General features: G+C 38.5%; 1 protein-coding gene across 3 annotated transcripts in view; it reads left to right on the top strand.

Annotated features, from left to right (window-relative positions):
- Nucleotides 1-16,907, top strand: part of LOC134336410 (protein LKAAEAR1-like) — a 41,887-nt gene extending 24,980 nt beyond the window's left edge. The window contains exons 4-6 of one of the 3 annotated variants that reach the window (XR_010015789.1): nt 5,065-5,187; nt 15,439-15,611; nt 15,948-16,907. Coding sequence is in view for 2 of the 3 variants with exons in the window: in XM_063030615.1 (XP_062886685.1) it covers nt 5,065-5,187; nt 15,439-15,501 (186 nt within the window). In the remaining variant the exon portion in view is untranslated. Of the gene's footprint in view, nt 1-5,064; nt 5,188-12,487; nt 12,617-15,438 lie in introns of those variants that run through there. The other 2 variants (XM_063030615.1, XM_063030628.1) reach the window with 2 other exon arrangements.
- The last annotated feature ends 1,340 nt before the right edge of the window (nt 16,908-18,247 follow it).

The raw sequence follows: 18,247 nt of genomic DNA, 5'->3' as shown, positions 1-18,247 counted from the left end.
CAAGGATAACATAGTAAGGTGATATAAGTCCGCCAAGATTTATACTTTTCATCTTTTACTTTCTAAGGTGATATTCAATATACCCAAATGTCATACTTCATCAAGAATGAAGCTGAAAAACAGCAGTTTGTTCTGATTCTGAATAACTTTAGTTGTACATGTTCATTTCAGGTTATGTCTCCAGTAGACTTATTTACATTCCTGGACGCCAAATAAGACGTCACTGGTGCCTTGGCTAAGCGACGGTCTATTAACGTTTCTCGCAAGAGGCTGTTGGGGTCTTGATTATGTGGTATATTATATTTGAGATGGAAATGGTTTTAATTATATAGGTTAACGGGTTTGTCCAGGTTTTTTTTCTTGTCTCTTTGATATGATTGTCTATGAGAACTGCTTTGCCTTTCTAATTTGTTGGTGCTAGAGGGGAGTGGTTATTGTTCAGTGTCTGACATTGCTAAGTGAAACCCACAGATGTTACAATGTAAAGGGTTGAATGGGAGGGATGATGGGAAGGGGGTAACTCAGGGCTCCACCATCAACTTACAACAGATCCAGGGGAAGGTGAGCAACACAGGTAAATTAGAAAATCTTATTATTGTATAAATTAGGAATGCTTTGTCTGTGTATGCACTACTATTCAGTTGGTTGGTGGAGGGGAGAGGGGTGGAGGGGGATGGTGATGAAGGTTGGGGGTGGTTGGGATAAACAGTCAAAATGTAATTGGCAACTGGTTGTATTGAATGTAATTTGTTGGCGTTGCAATAAAAAATTAGTAATAAAAAAATAAGGTAGAGAGTGACAGACCCTTGTTGGAGGCCGCCGTTGGCTGCAGGATCCAGACTTATGGGATTTGACACATGACACTCTGCTTCAGTGGACAATACTAAACATGGGACTTTGCCTTAGCTGAAGTTGCTGGACCTCTGCTCAGCACAGATTTTCTATGCACCGAAGGACCATTAGTCGATCTTAAGTATTGTTGGCTTCTGGATGCAAAGGACTTTGGCTCTTTACCCCCACCCCCAGTGAGTTCCCCACAGTGATTCCGTTCTAGTGCATGCACCGCCACATGTGAATTCACTCACCTGCTGGGTTCCCAAACCTCACCAAGCCCACATTTTCTGCAAAGCATGGGTCGAGCACATTTCCGCAACTGGCTTGCCAGTCCATGCCCATATGCATAGACTGGACTCAGAAGAGCTGGCCAGTGTGAAGGCTGAATTGCTAACATGGAAATGCTTGCCATTGTACCCAGGTCAAATAGCCTTTGGGCTTCATCCCTCCACATGCTCCCTAAGTCTGTTGATGGTTGCTGTCCAAGTGGTGAATACTACCACCTTAATGAGACCACCACCCCTTCTCGTTATCCAGACCCATATATTCAAGACTTTTCAGCACATTTAACCTGAAAGATAATATTTTTTTCTAAAGTGGATTTAGTCAGGGGCCTGTGTGCACTGAGGCTATTCCCAAAACTGCTGTTATAACCCTATTTGGCCTATTTGAGTTTCTACTTATGCTATTTGGATTGAAAAATGCCACATAGACTTTCCAGTGACTAATGGGCATTGTGTTAAAAGACTTAGATTTTCTCTTTGTGTACCTGGACAGCATACATCCAAAACCAAACACTTTTCACATCTCTGCACACTTTTCAAGCGCTTAAGCCAACAGGGGCTGATTATTAATCCTGCTATATGCCAGTTCAGGTTTTCTACTATTGATTTTCTTGGCCATCGCATCTCTGCAGAAGATGTAATACATCTGCCATCAAACATCGCCACTATTATGGACTTTCCACTGCCTCACACTGCCAAAGCCCTGTGAAACCACTGCAAGAATATTTTGGTTTGACCGTGAGCTTCTCGGTCTCTACTTGGTCCATAGCTTTCTGTCAGAGTGCAGGTGAAGATGCTACTTCAGATATAAGCCTATGATAGTGATAAATCCCTTTGTGAGTACTTATAGTGAGAAACAATTTGGAGTCTTCTTCCATCTCCATCTGTAGATAGGCTTCAGCTAAGTCCGCATTGTTGAAATGCTTCTCTCCAAAAAGTTTGCAAAGATATTCTCCATCCTGGGCAGTGGGTATTGATTTACTTTAGTACTGGGTTGATTACCTCAGATCCTGACAAACCCATCCTTTTGGCTACTGAGACCACTGGCATTGTCCATAGGCTCCTCTCAACCTTGGAAAGGGTTCCTTCAGCCTCCATGCAATCTAGTTTACTGGCTACTTTATCACAACTAGTATAAGGAATCAGAGGGTTTTGTGGAATTTTGGTGTGACATTTTCATTTAATAGTATTTTACCCTTGTTTTCCGCTATGTTCTTTGTATGTGTCCTACTTTGTTACATTTTCTGCACATTTCACCTCTAAATCTGCATTGATCTGGTATATGTGTTCCCCTGCCACAACGGTACACAATTTATTTGGCCAGACTGGTTTCTGTTTAGACACTTTTTTTTCACTCACTTTCATTCCTGTCAGCAACTCAATTGCATCTCTGACTGCTGTTTCCATTGATACACAAACCTCAACTGCTCTTTTAAATGTAAGTTGTGCTTCAGTTAGGAGCCATTTTTAATGTTTCCTTCTAATATTCCACAAACTAACAATTTCTCAGTACATCATTAAGCCCATCACTGAACTAACAATATTCGTACACTTTCTTTAATTCAGTCACATAATCTGAAATGGACTCTCCTTCCTCTTAATTCTGCTTATGAAACCTAAAGCATTCTTAGTCAACAATAGCTTTGGTTCTAAATGTACCTGCATTACTTTAGTGATATCAGCAAAGCTCATTTTGGCTGGATTGGTTAGAGGAGCTAAACTTCTAACCAAATTGTATGCTTTTCCTCCCATTGCACTCAGCAACACTGGCACTTGTTTTTCATCAGCTATTTCATTTGCTTTAAACTACTGTTCAATTCATTCAGTATACATCATCCAGTTATCTGTTATGCAATCGAATATATCTATCTTTCCAGTGTAGTCAGCCACTTCTGCTTCTTTAAAATGGATTATTATCACCTGGTACTTACTGTTTATGAACCCATGACTATATACAAAGCTTGTTAATTTCATCCATTTTCTTGCCTTTTTAAACTTGAAGGTCTCTCTCCCCTTCCCAAGAAAAACCTACTGTGCTTCAACAGATAGGTAGTTGTCTCAAGTTTGTTTTAGAACTTCCTTGTCACCACTTTTATGTTTCCTAGCTCCAGAAACTAATCAAAAAAAGACAAAGAAACCAGGACACTTGTTTACGTAGCCCACCCCCCCTTTAGTAAGGCACTTACATATGGCATGGTGGCATAATGATGTATGCCATTTAGGTAATTCTTACTGTATATATAATCCATAATGAGTTATGTGTGGGCATGTGGCCAAGTGGTTAAGGCATTGGACTAGCGACCTGAAGGTCATGAGTTCGAGCCCCAGCTGAGGCAACGTGTGTTGTGTCCTTGAGCAAGGCACTTAATCACACATTGCTCTGCGACAACACTGGTGCCAAGCTGTATGGGTCCTAATGCCCTTCCCTTGGACAACATTTGTGTCGTGGAGAGGGGAGACTTGCAGCATGGGCAACTGCTGGTCTTCCATACAACCTTGCCCAGGCCTGCGCCCTGGAGAGTGAAGACTTTCCAGGCACAGATCCATGGTCTCGCAAGACTAACGGATGCCTTAATGAATTATGTAAACAAAGAAGGTTTATTCAAACAATATATTTACAATATTACTCAAATGTTACTGAAATAGTAAATACAATCCAATAACTACCATTCTTCCTCTCTTAGTGGATACCATATTGGCAACATACAAATAGGGCTCAGAAGATAAAATTGCTAATTTTGGGTGTACTCAATATTCACCTCTTGAAATCTGCTCCAAGTTAAAATTCTCCATTCATTGTTTATATCAGTTGCACTTCCTACTCATTTTGCCTACAGTTTCTGTTGCATTATGATCTAATACACCCTGACACAGAACAAGGAAGACTTGCATTTCTTTCAGTGAGTTTTCTATTGAAGTTACCATACATCTACCAAAAATACAGAGATGAGGTGGGAAAAGTCTCAAGGAAATTCCTGATGTTGGACTCTGATATGCCATGAAGTTTACCTGAACTTTTGAGAATTCAGGATTAAGTTATTTACTATTTTAGGATTCAGATTCTGCTTTAACAAATTGTGCAAATTGGCATCTTTTTCCCAAGCCTGAAATCCTCTGAGCATAGCAAATATTCTCTGTATGAGAAACAGATAACTGTTAACAGAGAAAATGAAAACTTCATGTTTGGGAAAAATAGATAAGTATTACATTTCATAGGCTTTAAGTACCAACATGTAAAACAAAATGCCCACATTGATGTCATTAAAGACTTTTGAAATTATCAATAGATAGATTGTTCAAATGGCAGGAACAATTTTGTTCAACATTGTGTGCTAAAATACCTGTTCCCTTTCATCCTGACAGCTAATGGTAGAGTTAAAATTCATCTTGAGCAGAAGCACAAAATGGATGATGATAGTAATTCTTACACTTACCCAAATTTATTTTCGTTCTGTATTTTCAATTCTCATTAGCAAACAATTTTTATCAAAGACGGATAAAGAATTTCAACAAAAAATATAAACTTTAAAAATCATCTATTTAATCTATGAATGGGATATATTTGAAAATGATACAGTTTTAAGGATAATAATATGGTATGATATTGATATAGTATGATATAGTATCATATAATATGATCATAATTTATTTCATATGTTTAACGCCTACCTTCTGTTTCAAAGGTATGCAAACTTAGAGTGCCTAGTGCCTTGTTTTGGGAGTCTGTTGCTAATTAAATGACATACAATGTCTTGAATTTAGCAAAAGACTGCATATTAAATTTTCCAGTGTGCTTGAAATAATTTGCAGTTTTAGCTGCTGACTTGACAAAATTACACTCCATTCTAGTCAATGTTTCTACATGCACGAAATCAATTTGTGCCTCTTGACCAAAATATAATTATCTTGGTTCATAGAAACTAACGGTTGTACTTTCTCATGTTAGGCTGAAGAAATCAATCTTTTAATATCATCCCAGCCGACAGCCAGAAAGGCTATTCGATTGGAGGCTCTTCTTCCACCATATGAGGAACAGATTAACCTCAAGGATACTTTGAATAAACTGCAGGTGAATTCTTGTGAAGCAGTGTAGGTCTTTGTAAATTGGCCTTAAGATATTGTAAGTAGACAATGTTCTATTGATACGAGACAGTAGGAGAGCTATTACCATTAGCCTGAATCACATGAGCTTGAGCAGGCTCAGTGTCCTGTTGGTATAAATGTTGTGGTGATCTCACAGAAAAAAAGGAACCCATAAGCATCATGCAGAGTCACACCTGAACATGGGCTTTGCTGCCAGAGAGCATTTCCTGCTGTCAGAAAGCCTTGTTCATTATTTCTATGTATCTAAGAAGATCAAGAATAATTAGGATCAGAAAGACTAACATTAATGCAGGAATTCCTAAATTCAGTAAATGGTAGGAGTCTCTGGCATAAAAAAGGTTGGGAACCCCTGCCTTAATACTTCTATCACAGATTTGAAATGTGTTTAAATAATTTTAAAATGTTTTAAATACTTTAATTATATTAAGAGCATAAGACATAGGGATAGAATTAGGCCAACTGGCTAATCAAATCTATACTGGCATTTGAGGCTGATTTACTTTCTCTCTCAACCCTATTCTCCTGCCTTCTCCCTGTAACCTTTGACACCCTTACTAATTGAGAATCTATCAAACTTCCCTTTAAGTATTCTCAATGACTTGGCAACCAGACTTACAGAGGGTGGTTAGGGGAGCAGAGAAGGTTATTGGGGTCTCCCTACCTTCTGTCCAAGACCTCTTTCAGAGTCGATGCCTCCAGAAGACGCGGTACATCATTAAAGACCCCTCACACCCTCTCCATGAACTGTTTGTTCTTCTGCCATCAGGCAGACATTACAGGAGCATCAAAACTAAAACCACAAGGCTACTAAACAGCTTCCTCCCACAGGCAGTCAGACTGCTAAATAGCTGCTCTACCTGACTCTGCTTTGGACACTTTTAACTTGCACTGGACACTTATAACTTGATTTTAACTGACATGTGGCTGTTGTGTTTTACTATTTATTGTTATGTTTATTATTTAGTGTTGCGTTTGTTACGTTATGATTGCACTGCTCCTGAGAAACGCTGTCTCATTCTGCCCTGCAGAGCTGATGTACGGTTAGAATGACAATAAAGTTTTTTGAATCTTTGAATCTTGAAATCTTTGAATCTTGAATCCAAACTGTCTGTGGCAATGAATTCCATCGATTCATCACCCTCTGGCTAAAGAAATTTCCCATCATCTCTGTTCTGAAGGGACGTCCTGATATTTTGCTCCTAGATTCTCCCACTATTGGAAACATCCTCTCTATGTTCACTCTGTCTAGGCCTTTCAATATTCAGTAGGCTTCATTGAGATCTCCCTCATTCTTCTAAACTCGAGCATGTATTGGCCCAGCGACATCAAATGCTTCTCATCTGTTAACCCATTCATTCCTGATCATTCTCATAAACCTCATCTGGACCATCTGCAAAACAAACACATCCTTTCTTATAATGGACCAAAATCTGTTCACAGTACTTCAAGTGTGGTTTGACTGATAATGTGTAAACTTCAGAATTACATCCCTGCTTTATATTTGAGTCCTCTCAAAATGAATGCTAACATAGCATTTGCCTTCCTTATGACCAACTCAGTCTTCAGGAAATCCTGCACTAGCATTCCCAAGTCCCTTTGTACCTCTAATCTCTGAATTTTCTCCCCATTTAGAAAATAGTCTACGCCTTTTTCCTTCTAAAGTGCATGACCATAGACTTCCCTACAAGATAGTCCATCTGCCACTTCCTTGCCCATTCTCCTAATATGTCCAAGTTCTTCTGCAGACACCCTGCTTCCTCATTAATGTCTGCCCCTCTACCTACCTTTGTACTATATCATCCATAAACTTCACCACAAAGCTATCAATTCTGTCATCCAGATTATTAACATACAATGTGAAAAGTAGTAGACCCAACACCAATCTCTCTGGAACACCACTATGCACCTGCAGCCAAACAGAAAAGGTCCCACTTTATTCCACTCTTTGCCTTTTGCCAGTCAGCTAAATGCCTGTCCATCTTTCCTGTAATACCATGGCTGTAATATTGTTGAGCAGCTTCACATGCGGCACCTTGTCAAAGGATCTCTGAAAACCGAAGTAAACAACATCCACTGACTCATTGGTCTATCCTACCTGTTATTTCCTCAAAAAATTCCAACAGACTTGTCAGGAAACATTTCTCCTTAAGGAAGCCATATCGACATTGATCTATTTTATCATGTGCTTCCAAGTACCCCGAAACCTAATTCTTAATAATGGACTCTACCAACTCACTATCTTTGAAGTCAAGCTAACTAGCCCATAATTTTCCATCTTTTTCCTCCCTCCCTACTTAAAGAATAGACTGACATTTGTGATTTTCCAGTCTCAGGAACCATTCCAGTATCTAGTGATTCTTCAAAGATTACTACGAATACTATACTAATCTCTTCAGCTAACTCTTTCGGAAGTGAGCTGTCCATCAGGTCTAGGTGATGTATTACTAAGCACCTCTGCTTAGTAATAGCGACTACACTCACATCTGTCCCTGACACTTCTGAATTTCTAGCATGTTGCTGGTGTCATTCACAGTGAAGACTGATGCAAAATACTTACTAGATTCATCAGCCATCTCTTGGTTCCCCATTACTATCTCTCCAGGGTCATTTTCCAATAGATCAATGTCCATTCTTGTGGGTCTTTTACTCTTTATATATCTGATACTGTACCTTTGGAATCCTCTTTTATATTATTGGCAGGCTTACCTTCATATTTCATCATATCACACTTCATTGCATTTCTACTTGCCTTAAGACCAGAAGAGCATAAGATATAGGAGCACAAGTAGGCCATTTGGCCCATCGAGTCTGCTCCGCCATTTCATCATGGCTGATCCAATTTTCCTCTCGGCCCCAATCTCCTGCCTTCTCCCTATATCTCTTTGTGCCCTGACCAATCAAGAATCTATCAATCTCTGCCTTAAATATACATAAAGAATTGGCCTCCTTAGCTGCCCACGACGAAGAATTCCACAGATTCAATACTCTCTGGCTAAAGAAATTTCTCCTCATCTCCATTCTAAAAGAACACACTTTATTCTGAAGCTGTGCCCAATGGTCTTAGACTCTCCCACCATTGGAAACATCTTCTCCACATCCACTCAATCAAGGTCTTTCACCATTGGATAGGTTTCAAAGAGGTCACCCTCATTCTCTCTGAATTCTAGCAGATACAGACACAGAGCCTTCAAACACTCTTCATATGACAAGCCATTCAATCCTGCAATCATTTTTATTAACCTCCTTTGAACCCTCTCCAGTTTCAGCATATTTGTAAAATAAGGAGGCCAAAACTGCTCACAATACTCCGTGAAGTTTTACCAGAGCTTTATAAGGTCTCAACATTACATCCTTGCCTTTATGTTCTAGTCCTCTTGAAATTAATGCTAACATTGCATTTGCCTTCCTTACAACAGACTCAGCCTGCAAATTAACCTTTAGGGAATCCTGCACAAGGACTACCAAGTCCCTTTGCACCTCAGTTTTTGTATTTTCTCTCCATTTAGAAAATACTCAACCCTTTCATTTCTTCTACCAAAGTGCATGACCATACACTTCCTGACACTGTGTTTCATCTGCCATTTCTTTGCCCATTCTCCTAATCTAAGTCTTTCTGTAGCCTCTCTACTTCTCAAAACAATCTGTCCATCCACCTCTGCAAATTTTGCAGCAAAGCCATCAATTCCATCATCTAAATCATTGACATATAATGTAAAAAGTGTCAGTCCCAACACAAACCCCTGTGGAACACCACTAGTCACTGGCAGCCAGCCAGAAAAGGCTCCCTTTATTCCCACTCTGTACCTCCTGCCAATCAGTCACTGTTTTATCCATGCTAGAATCTTTCCTGTAATACTATGGACTTGTAGCTTGTTAAGCAGTCTCAAGAGTGGGACCTTGTCAAAAGCCTTCTGAAAATCCAAGCACACAACATCAACTGAATCTACTTTTTTCTTTGTTTTCTCTTGGTTTTTACAAGCTTCCCAATCCTGTAGCCTCCCACTAAATTGTTGCTCTATTGTATGCCCTCTCTTTTGCTTTCTGCTCTCTTTGTCTTCCCTTGTCAACCACAGTTGCCTCATCCTCCCTTTACAATACTTCTTCTTTAGGATGAACTGAACCTGTGTCTTCCGAATTACTCCCAGAAATGCCTGCCAGTGCTGCTCTACCATAATCCCTGTTAATATCCCCTTCCAGTTAATGTTGGCCAGCTCCTCTGGTCATATCTCTGTAAGTACCTTTACTCAAATATGATACAAATACATCTGATTTTATCTTCTCCTCTCAAACTGCAGGGTAGATTCTATCACATTATGGTCTCTGTTTCCTAAAGGTTCCTTTACCTTAAATTCTATAGTAAAATCTGGTTCATTACAGTACAACCAATGCAAAATTGTCTTTTCCTTGATGGTCCTGGCCAGAAGCTGCTCTAAAAAGCCTTTTTGAAGGCAGTACTAACCTAATTTTTGCAATCTATCTGCATATTGGAAATCCCCCATGACCATTGTAACATTGCCCTTTTTGCATGACTTTTCCATCTTCCATTTTCCACATTGATCTCATCAGCCACCTTAGATCTGGCAAAACCAGAGTTGAAGGAAATCATCCTCAATCCTGACGGACTCCCTCAGAAGAAAGTGTTCATTATCCTTTCCATACATTTACCTTTAGTTTCATTTCTTGTGTGAGAGAGATTTGGCATTCAAGATAGATGCAATGGAAATCTAGAAACTGATAAGTGATTTCATGTCCTGTAGTAATAGTTACTGTATGGGAATTGTGCATTCCCCACTTCAGTTTCACCAGGCTTCCACAAGAGGAATGCTAGAGATTTGCAATGCAGTCTGGGATACTCCACCACACTCATCAATCATAGCTGAGTTTGTTTTTCCCCAAAAAGATTAAACATTCCCTCTGATCTCTTGATAAACTCTTGCCATGATGGTGCTCAGACAAAATGTGTGTTATGGGAGTTTGGTCTATGTCCTATCCATCAGAGAGTCCACTGAACATGACCAGTTCAAAGGTTGGTTCAATATTGTGGGCCAAAGGATTAGATTTTGAAATCTGGTAAGACACTGAGCCTCGTGATACACATGCACCATCGCCATCATCAAAGGAACTGTATTGTGCTATGTTCTATGATCATAGCTTCAATACAGGGGATGTTGACAACTGGAGAGCACACAGACTTTTGTTTGCTTATCCTACCACCGGATTTGGAAGGATTTTTGGAGGCAATAATACTTTAAGGAGCTGTAGGGAGTCCATGTCTCTGAATGATATAGAACATTGTAATCACTGTAAGCTGTGTGCTGGGGTTGAGGCATGGTTCTGATGAAATGTATGTTCACAGATGGTGAAGAGAGAGAAAGCAGAACCCAGAGAATGGTGTTATATTTTGTAACTCAAAAGAAAAATATGCATGTCTACTTCGTTTTTAACTTTTAGTGAGGTGCACACTTATGCTATGGTGGCGTATCGACATATGCCTTTCAAGTACTTCATACATATAACCCATGATGAATTATGTAAACAGTAAAGCATGTTTAATCTAACAATGTACAATATTTATAATGGTACTCAAATATTACTTAATTATTAAATATACAACACTCCTTCCTGCTTAGCGAAAAACTCCAACACAATATAGAATGCATCTCAACTTAAAGATACATACATACATACAGTGTACTATATAATACAATTATTATATAGACATCCACGACAGAGTGAACTTTAAATTGTCCTAATCAGATTTCTTACTATTGTAGTATAACATCATTCCCGACAAGGGGGTCACTCTTTTTGGCAGGACCTTGTGGCTGTGAAGCAATCTCAGGTTCTGGGATTTCCTTCATGCCGGGTGTAGGGGTTGACTCTGTGACTCAGGAAGTGGTTTTGAAAGCTCTGGACCCCAAAAAACCCATTTTTGATCATCTATGCAGTTCCTCACCAGGACTGCTTGTCCAGGAGTGAAACATGGAACCTCCTTGTTTGAGAAGCCCTCAGTTTGACTCAGCTGTTTGTCCTGCATGCTCCTTCTGAGATTTGTTGGAGGAGGTCCAAGTGTGAGTTCAAGGGCCAACCCCGGAGCAGCATAATTAGAGAGCTGTTGGTTATGGATTGTGTTGCATTATGATATGCAAGGAAGAAAATGGTGAGCTTCTGATTCGGTGATAGCGTATTCTGCTGACTTTGTTAGCAGTATGTTCATTACATGTTGAACAAAACTTGCTGGCAATCCATTCATAGTTGAGTGGTTCATGCAGATGTAGTGTCTTATTCCGTTTATTTTCATGAATGCCCAAGACTGTTCCACAACAAACTGTGGTCCATTGTCACTGACTAAGTTTTCTGGTACTCCAGTCCTTGAGAAGAAGCTTCCCAACACATTGAATTGTGCAAGTCTGTGGTGGAGGCTATTGGGAGCATTTCTGGCCACTTTGTAGCTGCATCCATAACTATGAAGAAAATTGTGCCTGTGAATGATCCAGCAAAATCCACATGAATCCCCGGCCAGGACAATGCAGGCCATTCCCAGGGAGGGAGGAGTGCTGCTGTTGGCATCTTCTGAACATATTGGCATACTGAATAGTGCATGGCAAGTGGCTTAATCTGCTGATCTATCCCAGGCTACCAGACAAAGCTTCAAGCCAACACTTTCATTTTGACCACACCTAGATGACCAGTATCTAGATTAGCTCTTCCAACACTTTAGCTGTTAGTTTAGATGGTACAACTCTCAATCCCCACATAAGGTAACTCCCGTCAAGGGCAACTTTCATCCTGGCACTGGTAAAAATGGGAGAACTGGAGTTCCTGTTGCACGTCCCAGCCATTTTGGGTTGCAGTGTAGACCTGAGGGGTCTTTTCTGGTTTCACTTTGGATTATCTCTGCCATAATATGGAGATTTTTCATTTGCATTAGGGAGAATACACCAAGAAGAGTGTCCTCTTTTGTAAGTTTTTCAGGTATTTCATTTTCCAAGGGCAAACAGGGCAATCCATCTGCATTTCCACGATTAGTTGTCCTCTTGAATTTGATCTGGTAATTGTATTGTATCCTCCAAGAAGCAGAGCCCTCTCTGCATTTGGGCTGATGCTGTTAGTGAAATAGCTTTCTGTGGACTGAAAATGGACACCAGTGGTTGATGATTAGTAATAAAGATAACTCTCTCAAATACAATCCTGGTTGAAACATTTTACACCTCATATCGGACTGAAGGCCTCTCTGTAAATCTGTGCATAATTTTTCTCTGTAGCAGAAAGGGAACCTGATGCAAATGCTATGGGGTGTTTACTTCCATCACACATAACATGTGACATGACTGCAACTGTACCATAAGGCGAAGCATCACGGGCAAGCTTTACTGGATTGTGGATTATAATGTGTGAGTACAGTGTCTAACATTACCATTTCCTTTGCTTTCTGTAAAGCATCTCATACTGCTTTGTCCATTGCCATTTCTTCCCAATCTGTAGTAATGAGTGCAAGGGGTGGAGTGCAGTAGCAATATTTGGCAGGAGCCTGTTATAGTAATAGACAAATCTTAAAAAGGACTGTAACCGTGACACATGCTTTGACCTTGGGGCATCCACCACAGTTTAAATTTTCTCAAAATATTTATGCAATTCTTGTGCATCAATTGTGTGACCACAGAAAATGATGGTGGTTTTAAAAAATTCACACTTGTTGCATTGTGCTCTCAGTCCATAACCTTCAAATCTTTTAAACACTGTCTTGAGATTTTGGACATGTTCCTTGTCATCCTTACCAGTAACAAAGATGTTATCCACTCAATGCCTGGGCAACCTTGCATTACCTGCTCAATAGCTTTCCACAAGAGTGCAGGAGCAAATACTACTCCAAATAGTGATAAAACCCTTTCTGAGTGTTTATGGTGAGAAATACTTTGGAGTTTTCTTCCATCTTCAGCTGTCCATTTTGCTTAAGTGTTTTCCTCCGGAAAGTTTTGCAAAAATATCCTCTATCCTGGGCAGAGGGTATTGAACTACTTTCAGTACTGGTTAATGGTAACTTTAAAACTTTAAAATCACCCAAGATCCTGACAGACCCATTCTTCATGGCTACTGAGACCATGGCATTGCCCATGGGCTGTACTCAACCTTGGAAAGAACTCTTTCAGCCTCCATGCAACCTAGCTTACTGGCTACTTTATCATGGATGGTATCAGAAACCAGACAGGCTTTGTAAAACATACAGGTCCAATGTGGCTTGGTGGTTATGGTATTTCATCGTTATAAAGGTAATTTCTATAGGGGTTATCTTTTCTCTACTATAAGTTCTTAGTTGGATATCTACAGGCTTCACTTCTTTGAAATGATGAAGCAACAAAGCCGATATCCAATTTTATTTTAATTAATTTGCTGTTCACCTCTGTAAGCTGCCTTACTTGGATCCTGTTAGTTTTCTCTGTTAGTAAATCTCAAGGCTGCCCAGTCCTGTGTCACTCTCATCATTATCAAAATTTTCATCAACGGCATGCAGATTAGTGCTCTTTTTGAAACTACAGCTTGACTTTTTTTCCTTTTTCACTTCCCTGTGCAGTTCCATTTATTTTTGTCTGCCAACAAGTTCTTTATATGTGTCCTACTTTGTTGCATTTTCTGCAAGTTTCACCTTTAAACCTGCATTGACCTGGTGTAGGAGACACAATTTGTTCGGCCAGATCAGTTTCTGTTTAGACCCAGATGATGTATGTGATCTCCTGCCTCAACACTAACACAAGTGGTTTAGCCAGGCAGGTTTCTGTTGCATTCCTGACTGTAACTCAATTGCGCTTGTCTGCTGTTTCCATTGATACAGCTTGTTCAACCTCTCTTCTAAATGTACATTATGCTTCAGTTAGGACCCATTTTTGAATGCTCTCTTGTAAGATTCTACAAACTAAATTATCTCTCAGTGCATCATTAAGTCCATTATTGAACTGGCAATGAACTGACAATTTCTTCAATTCAGCCACATAAACTGAAATGGACTACCCTTCCTTTTGATTCTGCTGATGAAACCTAAAGCGTTCTGTAATCAGCAATAGTTTTGGTTCTAAATGTACCTGCATAACTTTCATAATATCAGCAAAGCTTACTTTTCTCTGGTTTAGTTGGACAGTTAAACCTCTCAGCAAATTGTGTGCTATTCCCCCTATTGCACTCAGCAAAATTGGCACTCATTTCTTATTGTCTATTCCATTTTCTTTTAAATACTGCTCAATTCATTCAGTATACATATTCCAGTTACCTCTTGTGCAATCTAATGTGTCTTTCTGATGTAGCCAGCCATTTCTACTTTCTTTTGCTTATTCTTATTATCACCCGGTACCTGTGAATTTATGAACCCATGATTATTGTCTGTTTTCTGCCTATATTTTAACTAGAATGTCTCCTTTTCCAATGAATCTACATGTTCCTCTTTTTAAAAAACTCTTTCTTTCCACTTGCAAAGAGAAAAGAATGACTTGTTGTGCTTTAACAGGTAGGTAATCTGCTCAGGTTCATTAAAAAGTTACTCATCGCCACCATTATGCTTTGTAACTTAAGAAACTGCTCAGAAGAAAACTACTGAGCCCGAAGAACATGTATGCTCTTTGTTTTTTTATTTTTAGTGATGCCCAGTCTTATGACATGCTCGAATATGCCAGTCGCTTACTTCTTACATATAAACCATAATGAATTTTGTAAACAACAAAGAATGCTGAATACAACACAATATTTACAATATTACTGAAATATTAAATACACAACAAAGGGAAGGAAGTAGGTGGATGAATTATAAAGTGCAAGAAAGAGAGTTGGAGAGTGATAGAGGAATCATGGGAATTTGGGAATGGGAAATGTTGAAGGCAGAAGAAGAGGGTGTGTGAGTGAGAGAATTCATGGAGAAGGTGATAGCAATGAGAAAGATTATAGATGCCAGAAACTGTGTGAGAGAACAGGCATTTGTTTGTGTGTTTACATATATTATATATATGAGAACCTAGTCTTCAGTAAATCTGCAGCAAAACCTCACTCTGCCAGGTCCATGTTACAGCTGGTATGGAACAATTATTTTACATTAAAAGAAATGTGCACAATTTTGAGGAAGTAGGTTTCATGTCTAATTCTGTCTATGCTTATCTTATCAGCTTGTCTTTGCATGCAAGTAATTTACTTTAGTAATACTTATGACAATTTATCTTTTGCAATTGTTTTACAGAGAAAAAGAGTGGAAGAAATCATAGGTGATGAAGCAGGGCTAACAATAAATCGAAACCTATAAAGGCAAAACACTTGCTCCAGTTAACAGGACATCTAAGAACATCATTTGTAACATATTTGCTCGGAATTAAACTTTCAAAGCTCAGCAGTGACTTACTCATTTCGATATAGGTAATAAAGCTGTTTAAAAATCAGTAGAAATTCATTATTTTGTCATTTTATTTGAATTTATTTAACATCTTTTAATTGCGCGCTTTTAAGGTTGACCAATATCTGCATAGCACAAGTAAATCTTACTAAACTTTGGAAGAACTAGAGAAATGATCAATGACCTGACAGTAAATTTGTTTTCATTTCAACACTGACTCTATTTTCCTTCAAAAGTTTACGTAAAATGTAATTTAAAATTCTCACATTTTAGTCCCAATTCAATAATATACAGAGGATGGAAAACTTGTTTTAACTTTTAGTTCTGACTTTGAATCCTTCCTACTTTATTTCTTTCAGAATCAATATGAATTTAATAGAAAATGGAGTTTATAATTGAAATGGTGCATGTCTACAGCTTGATCTTGTACTTACAGTATGTATGAAATTCTTCTGTTTGTTTCAGTAAATGAGATTAGCAACATTAACAAAATAAGAACCAGAAATTTCATACAAATTTGTTACTAATAATGCAGTTTAATTGTAAAGCTTAAAGATCAGGGTTTCTTTCATAATTTGGAGACTGAAGAGACTGGGAACTTGGAGCAACAAACAAGATGCTAGTGGAACTTAATGAGTCAGAGGTCCTCCAACTCTTGTCTGTTATTTCATAATTTGCCTGGCTGCTGGTGTTTGCTTTCAAGTACTGAATCTCAGTTGCCGTAGAGAAGTAACAATATGTTTTTGGGGGGAAGGGAAAATAATTGAAATGACTCACATCTAAGTCAATGCAGTACTTGCTTAATACCACAGCAATCTTCCCTTCTCAGTGATGCAGTGCTCTATGTCATTATTTTAGCCTCTTTACTAAACAAGTTACAAGGTCACTAATCGGACTTCTTAATGCACAATGATAGAATTAGTAAAGAATAACAGACCTGACTTGTCTCCAGCAAAGTCAATTGCAGGGAAGCAGTCTGAATCTTTCGCTTCCTCCTAATAACAACAAGAATTAGCATACCTCTTATATGGTTAAATTCTGTAGCATCTCATAATGCTTGTTCCCCTCTTGCCTACTCCAACACCACCAGCATCCAAAACCTCATTTCCAAAGTTTTTCTCCCCTTAATTAATACATTTATTATTCAAGTGATGGTAACTCAGTGTTGCTTGGGTATTCATTTCAAATACTCAGTCTAATATGAAATGGAAGATTATAGTAAGTTGTTTTTTTTACAAAACTAACTTGAGATTTCTGCAAAGTATTTCAAATCTTTCATTCAAGATATATCTGTTACCCAACTGTAATTTTATAATTTATTTCTGTACTTTTCTGTAATGAAGAAGTAAAACAATATTAAACATATTGTTAATACTGCAAGATTATTGTGTTTTTGATTTTACCATTATGTTGTACTTCAAGCATAGATCATGATACAGGTTTCCTCAAATTCTCACTTGGCTCTGACATCAAGACCATTTTTTATACAGGCAGGCAATTCATAGGAAGGTTTATCAATTCATTTATCATAGAAACATCTACCCAAGGAAGTATTGTTTTGGTCCTGCACTCTTCTTATGTAGAATAAAACCTACCTTTGCATGGCTAGGAATGGTCTCCATTGAGTTCTGTGCCATTACAACTACATTAAATAGGTAAGACTCAGAACAGATCTAGCATGAAAGTAGTAGAAAGCCTTGAACTGCAATGAGCCATGAGTGCAAAAAGAATTAAATTCTTCCACCATCAATAACCTTGTCACCTAGAGTATTCTTAACCCTGGTATTACAATTTCAATGACAGAACAGAACAGAATGTAGGGAGCAAGAACAGTTAGAAGTACCTTTCAAATCCTATCTAGCTAAAACAATATTATATTTTTACCAGTGGCAACTGCATTTTTTGGACAGAGATGATCAGCGCTCCAATAAACTGAACAGATTATAATTCTGTTATTCTGTCACATCCTGTCATGAAAGGAAGTGGTAAATTAAATTGCTATAAAGAAAGACAGAAGGAACATCTTCATCCACTAAGATGATAAACCACAACACTTAAAGAGAAAAGGCATGACTAAAGCACGTTCAATCATCATGGCAAGGAACTTGTCATTCACCTGATGTTCTCACTATAATGCCAAGCATATCAAGAAAATCTGACTGCACTGGGTAGAAGGAAGACTGCAAATCCCAACAATGTTATTTGTGGACAAAGTTCAAGCTTCTGGTCATTTGTAACATTAATGTTGTTTGCTAAGTAAGTGCAAGATGATGATCAGTTCCAAGGCAGCCAAATTATCTCATCCTTATATCCAATGGTATTGTCATTATTACGTTGTCAGGCCATTAACAACTTGGAAATCATTATTGAGCAATTTAATGGACTAATTATATTAATCCTGTGGCTAGAAAAATAGATCAGAGGTTATGTATATTGTAGCAAATCACAGGTAATCTGACACCCATAGCCTTTGCATCATCTACAAGGTGCAAATGAGAACTGTGGTGTAAGACTTAGAATAGACTTTAATGAGGCATAGAAAATTAATATTGCTATTCAGAATAAATAATGAGGTATTAATGCAACTGAGAATAGACAAACCAATAAATAGAGGGATTAAAAGAGAGATGAGAAGATAGCAACTCACTCAGAGGATGAT

This window comes from Mobula hypostoma, chromosome 2 (genome assembly GCF_963921235.1).
Source record: "Mobula hypostoma chromosome 2, sMobHyp1.1, whole genome shotgun sequence".
In the NCBI taxonomy this organism is placed as follows: domain Eukaryota; kingdom Metazoa; phylum Chordata; class Chondrichthyes; order Myliobatiformes; family Myliobatidae; genus Mobula; species Mobula hypostoma.
Note: the sequence above shows the minus strand (reverse complement) of the source record. Positions and strands in the feature narration are given on the sequence as shown.